A 6,825-nucleotide genomic window follows, 5' to 3' on the forward strand; every position below is an offset into this window, starting at 1 on the left:
CAATAAACAAGTCAATGACTTTTAGATTAACTAACTTCAAAGTAATGACTCGGGACGTCAGGGTTTGATATGAAAGCTTCTTTAAGTAATAATACTTGTTCACGTTACATTTAATAACTTTAGATACTACAGAGCAATGCAGGTAAGATGCTATCGGAAAGTCAGCTTAATCACCTGCACCTGCACATAATTGGCGCGTTATCTCTCTCATTCCTGTCGGTTATCTCTCTCATTCCTGTCGGTTATCTCTCTCATTCCTGTCGGTTATCTCTCTCATTCCTGTCGGTTATCTCTCTCATTCCTGTCGGTTATCTCTCTCATTCCTGTCGGTTATCTCTCTCATTCCTGTCGGTTATCTCGCTCATTCCTGTCGGTTATCTCGCTCATTCCTGTCGGTTATCTCTCTCATTCCTGTCGGTTATCTCTCTCATTCCTGTCGGTTATCTCTCTCATTCCTGTCGGTTATCTCTCTCATTCCTGTCGGTTATCTCTCTCATTCCTGTCGGTTATCTTTCTCATTCCTGTCGGTTATCTCGCTCATTCCTGTCGCAAGGCATTCTGGAACTTGCAGTCAAAAAGCGTGATTCAATACAAACCAATACAATTACATATGTAAATAACTGTAAAGAAATATCTTTAGATACAGCTCAATGAATAAACTTAAACATTAACTCTAACACATTAAAGTTACAACATCGACACAGTAGAAAAACAAGAAAGTATATATACAGTGTGTGCAAAATGCATGATGAGGTAGGCAATGAATAGGCCATAGTAGCGAAGAATTACAATTAGGAGATTAACCTCTTGGATCTCTAGGGGCGCTATTTCATTTTTGGATAAAAAACGTTCCCGTTTTAAGCGCAATATTTTGTCACGAAAAGATGCTCGACTATGCATATTATTGACCGTTTTGGAAAGAAAACACTCTGAAGTTTCAGAATCTGCAAAGATATTGTCTGTAAGTGCCCCAGAACTCATTCTACAGGCGAAACCAAGATGATACGTCAACCAGGAAATGAGCAGAATCTCTGAAGCTCTGTTTTCCATTGTCTCCTTATATGGCTGTGATTGCGCAAGGAATGAGCCTACACTTTCTGTCGTTTCCCCAAAGGATATATCATCGAAGAGATATGTGGAAAAACACCTTGAGGATTGATTCTAAACCACGTTTGCCATGTTTCAGTCGATATTATGGAGTTAATTTGGAAAAAAGTTCGCGTTTTGAGGGCTGAATTTTCGTTTTTTTTTTTTTTTTTTTTTTTTTTGGTAGCCAAATGTGATGTACAAAACGGAGCTATTTCTAATACACAAAGAATCTTTTTGGAAAAACTGAGCATCTGCTATCTAACTGAGAGTCTCCTCATTGAAAACATCAGAAGTTCTTCAAAGGTAAGTTATTTTATTTGAAGGCTTTACTTGTTTTTGTGATAGTTGCCTGCTAAATGCTGACGCTAATGCTAACGCTAAATCCTACGCTAGCTAGCTACTGTTACACAAATGATTGTTTTCCTATGGTTGAAAAGCATATTTTGAAAATCTGAGATGACAGTGTTGTTAACAAAAGGCTAAGCTTGAGAGATAGCATATTTATTTCATTTCATTTGCGATTTTCATGAATAGTTAATGTTGCGTTATGGTAATGAGCTTAGGTCTGTAAATAGAATCCCGGATCCGGGTTTGGTCGTCGCAACAGGTTAATACTGGAGTGATAAATGAGCAGATGATGATGTGCAAGTAGAGATACTGGTGTGCAAAAGAGCAGAAAAGTAAATAAAAACAGTATGGGGATGAGGTAGGTAGATTGGGTGGACCATTTACAGATGGACTATGTACAGCTGCAGCGATCGGTTAGCTGCTCAGATATCTGATGTTTAAAGTTGGTGAGGGAAATAAAAGTCTCCAGCTTCAGCAAATTTTGCAATTCGTTCCAGTCACTAGCAGCAGAGAACTGGAAGGAACGGCGGCCAAATGAGGTGTTGGCTTTGGGGATGATCAGTGAGATACACCTGCTGGAGCGCGTGCTACGGGTGGGTGTTGCCATCGTGACCAGTGAACTGAGATAAGGCGGCGCATTACCTAGGTTAGACTTATAGATGACCTGGAGCCAGTGGGTCTGATGACGAATATGTAGCGAGGGCCAGCCGACTAGAACATACAGGTCGCAGTGGTGGGTGGTATAAGGGGCTTTGGTAACAAAACGGATGGCACTGTGATAGACTACATCCAATTTGCTAAAATGAGTATTGGAAGCTATTTTGTAGATGACATTGCCGAAGTCGAAGATCGGTAGGATAGTCAGTTTTACTAGGGTAAGTTTGGCGGCGTGAGTGAAGGAGGCTTTGTTTGCGAAATAAAAAGCAGATTCTAGATTTGATTTTGGATTGGAGATGGTTAATATGAGTCTGGAAGGAGAGTTTACAGTCTAGCCAGACACCTAGGTATTTATAGTTGTCCACATATTCTAGGTCAGAACCATCCAGGGTGGTGATGCTAGTCGGTCAGGCGGGTGCGGGCAGCGATCGGTTGAAAGCATGCATTGGTTTTACTAGTTGAAGAGCAGTTGGAGGCCACAGAAGGAGTGTTGTGTGGCAATGAAGCTCGTTTGGAGGTTAGTTAGCACAGTGTCAAGGAAGGTCCAGAAGTATACAGAATGGTGTCGTCTGCATAGAGGTGGATCAGGGAATCGCCCGCAGCAAGAGCGGCATCGTTGATATATCGTTGATATATACAGAGAAAAGAGTCGGCCCGAGGATTGAACCCTGTGGTACCCCCATAGAGACTGCCAGAGGTCCGGACAACATGCCCTCCGATTTGACACACTGAACTCTGTCTACAAAGGAGTTGGTCAACCAGGCGAGGCAGTCATTAAAACTTCTTGACGCACGGATCCGCTGAATTGCAGAGCACCAAATTATTTATGTTCATGAAATCACAAGTGAAATATACCAAAACACAGTTTAGCTTGTTGTTAATCCACCTATCGTGTCAGATTTTGAAAATATGCTTTACAGCGAAAGCAATCCAAGCGTTTGTGAGTTTATCGATCACTAGACAAAACAGTAAGAACACCTAGCAGCCATGTAGAATGGTCACGAAAGCCAGAAAAGCAATAAAATGAATCGCTTACCTTTGATGATCTTCAGATGTTTGCACTCACGAGACTCCAAGTTACACAATAAATGTTCCTTTTGTTCGATAAAGATTTTTTAAATATCAAAATACCTCCATTTGTTTGGCGCATTATGTTCAGTATTCCACAGCCTTAGGCAAGTCATCAAGGCTTGACGAAAATTCCATATAGTATCCGTAAAGGTCGTAAAAACATGTAAAATGTTTTTAATAATCAATACTCAGGTTGTTTTTAACATCGATAATTGATCATATTTCAACCGGACCGTAAACTATTCAATGCTGGAGAGAAAGAAAATGTCGAGCAACGAGTGTCTGAGGGACATCCGTGTATCCACTGACACGTTTTGATAAATCTCGCAAATTTTTCAAAATAAAAGCTTGAAACTATGCCTAAAGACTGATCACATCCTGAGGAAGCCTCAGGAAAAGACGAAAGGCAGGCAATGGAACAGTGATTTTTCAAAATAGAAGTCACTTCCGGGTTGGATTTCCTCAGGTTTTCGCCTGCAAAATCAGTTCTGTTATACTCACAGACAATATTTTGACAGTTTTGGAAACTTTTGGGTGTTTTCTATCCTACTCTGTCAATTATATGCATATTATAGCATATATTATAGCATATATTACAATCTTTAGGGATCTCGGACGATATGAAAGAGAGGTTGAACAGGCTGGTAATAGAGGTTGCAACAATGGCGGCGGATAGTTTCAGAAAGAGAGGGTCAAGATTGTCTAGCCCAGCTGATTTGTACGGGTCCAGGTTTTGCAGCTCTTTCAGAACATCTGCTATCTGGATTTGGGTGAAGGAGAACCTGGGGAGGCTCGGGCGAGTAGCTGTTGGCCGGGGTTGGAGTAGCCAGTAGAGAAATGCTTATTGAATTTTTCGATTATCATGGATTTATTGGTGGTGACCGTGTTACCTAGCCTCAGTGCAGTGGGCAGCTGGGAGGAGGTGCTCTTGTTCTCCATGGACTTTACAGTGTCCCAAAACGTTTTATAGTTAGAGCTACAGGATGCAAATTTCTGCTTGATAAAGCTAGCCTTAGCTTTCCTGGCTGACTGCGTGTTTTGGTTCCTGACTTCCCTGAACAGTTGCATATCGCGGGGACTATTCGATGCTATTGCAGTCCACCACAGGATGTTTTTGTGCTGGTCAAGGGCAGTCAGGTCTGGAGTGAACCAAGGGCTATATCTGTTCTTAGTTCTACATTTTTTGATATGGGCTTATCAAAGATGGTGAGGAAATTACATTTATAGAACAACCAGGCATCCTCGACTATCCTCGACTGACGGGATGAGGTCAATATCCTTCCAGGATACCCGGGCAAGGTAGATTAGAAAGGCCTGCTCACAGAAGTGTTTTAGGGAGTGTTTGACAGTGATGAGGGGTGGTCGTTTGACCGCGGACCCATAGCGGATGCAGGCAATAAGGCAGTGATCGCTGAGATCCTGTTTGAAAAGAGCAGAGGTGTATTTGGAGGGCACGTTGGTCAGGATAATGTCTATGAGGGTGCCCATGTTTACGAATTTAGGGTTGTACCTGGTGAGTTCCTTGATTTTTTTGTGTGAGATTGAGGGCATCTAGCATAGATTGTAGGACTGCCAGGGTGTTAAGCATATCCCAGTTTAGGTCACCTAACAGAACGAACTCTGAAGCTAGATGGGAGGCAATCAATTCACCTATGGTGTCCAGGGCACAGCTGGGAGCTGAGGGGGTGAGAGACTTATTTCTGGAGAGATTCATTTTTAAAATGAGAAGTTCGAACTGTTTGGGTATAGACCTGGAAAGTATGACAGAACTGGCTGAATTAAGATGAAATCGACAACCCTGTTTAAATCAACCCTGTTTCTTTATTTGGCACTTAATAGGCACTTTGAATGTTAAAATTAGGTGAAATTGAAAGTTTTTAAAAGTATATTTAAAGTTGCCTTAGCTGAGTACAATACATACATACAGTATATAACAACAGAGGTTTAAAATCACAATAGTCTTCTGAAATAGTATCATATTTCCATGTACATTAGAAGTTCACCTCTTTAACCCTTTTTGAATCACAAATAGATGAATTAAATGACCCCAAAAAGTTTGATCTGATTGTATTATTTTGAATCACCTACAGTATACATGTAATCATTTATAATTCATTTGTTTATTAATTCATCAAGGAACATGCTTAACATTAATAGCATAAGTATTGTAACAGCTTCTGTTTACAGTACCAAATTTCCATCTGTGGTCACTGGGCAGAAAACATACTTCTGTTTTTTACTGTCTTCTCTTCTGTACCCAAAATACTATACCCCATGCAGCTGCCCCACACATTACAACTGATCCTGCTACCACGGCCACTGCTGCTTCAGCAGTAATAACTGCTGCAGCCCCAACTGTTACTGCAGATAAAACTAATATTTTCTTCATCTTTTCTTGAGCCCGTCTCCACCTTTCTTCCTTCTGTCTCTTCCTTTCTTCCGCCCGATTCTGCTCCTCCCTTCTCCTCTTCTTCTCCTCCATCTCCTGTTTCTTTCTCACCTCCTCCTCTCTCAATTTTTTCTGAACCTCCTGGTACATCTCATTGGTGTAGTGCTCTCCTCCATTTATTGCCACCATCTCTTCTATCTTAATCAGCAGCTGTTTGACCTGAAGACGGTCATCCCTCTTATTATTATTGAGACAATGGTAATTTCCCAAACAGCTTTGGATCAGTCTGGTAAGTGCAACACAAGGTTTCAGACACTCTCCAACTGTTTTCCCTTTCAACTGATCTTTACCAGTGAACAGCAGTATGATGTATTTTGAGGCTTCTTCTCCAAAGTTCTCCTGGATCCACTTCACAGTGTTCCTCTCCTCCTCTGTGAACCTCCCCAGTCTGATCACCAGCAGGAAGACGTGAGGTCCTGGGACTGACAAGTAGATGGCCTTTTCTATTTCACTTTTCATCTCTTCTTGAGACATTGTTGTGTCATAGAGCCCCGGGGTGTCAATGACATCAATCTTCCTCCCATCCACCACTCCACTCTGTTTCTCACATTTTTCAGTTACAGACACAAATGAGGCCTCTTCTGTAAAGGCATCTTTCCACAGGATGGTGTTTCCTGTTGCACTCTTCCCTGCTCCAGTCTTCCCAACCAGAACTATTCTCAGATCAGCTGGCTGCTCTAAATCTGTGGAAGTACAAATGGTAACACATTTTATCATTATCAGGTACCCAAGTCATTAAATTAGATTCACAGGGACATCATTGTCAGCTACCGAAGTTATTAAATTAGATTCACAGGGACATCATTATCAGCTACCGAAGTCATTGATTTAGATTCACATAGACATCATTATCAACTACCAAAGTCATTGATTTAGATTCACACGGACAGTAATAAAGCCTCTCTTGAAAAAGCCAAACCTTGACCCAGAAAATATGAAAAACTATCGGCCTATATCGAATCTTCCATTCCTCTCAAATTTAAGGCTAATAAGGAAGTGGATGGCTGCAAACTTTGCTTTTTCTAGGTCCCAAAAAACAAAGAGATATTCTGTTGAATCTGACAATTAATCTTAATGGTTGTACAGTCGTCTCAAATAAAACTGTGAAGGACCTCGGCATTACTCTGGACCCTGATCTCTCTTTTGAAGAACATATCAAGACCATTTCAAGGACAGCTTTTTTCCATCTACGTAACATTGCAAAAATCAGA

General features: G+C 41.2%; 1 protein-coding gene across 1 annotated transcript; it reads right to left on the reverse strand.

Annotated features, from left to right (window-relative positions):
* Window positions 1-5,161: 5,161 nt before the first annotated feature.
* Window positions 5,162-6,331, reverse strand: LOC139370509 (GTPase IMAP family member 7-like). The gene has a single exon (XM_071110030.1). The coding sequence runs from the start codon at window positions 6,329-6,331 to the stop codon at window positions 5,402-5,404; it is 930 nt and encodes a 309-aa protein (XP_070966131.1). The 3' UTR covers window positions 5,162-5,401.
* Between the last annotated feature and the right edge of the window lie 494 nt (window positions 6,332-6,825).

This window comes from Oncorhynchus clarkii, chromosome 17, assembly GCF_045791955.1.
Source record: "Oncorhynchus clarkii lewisi isolate Uvic-CL-2024 chromosome 17, UVic_Ocla_1.0, whole genome shotgun sequence".
Lineage (NCBI taxonomy): Eukaryota > Metazoa > Chordata > Actinopteri > Salmoniformes > Salmonidae > Oncorhynchus > Oncorhynchus clarkii.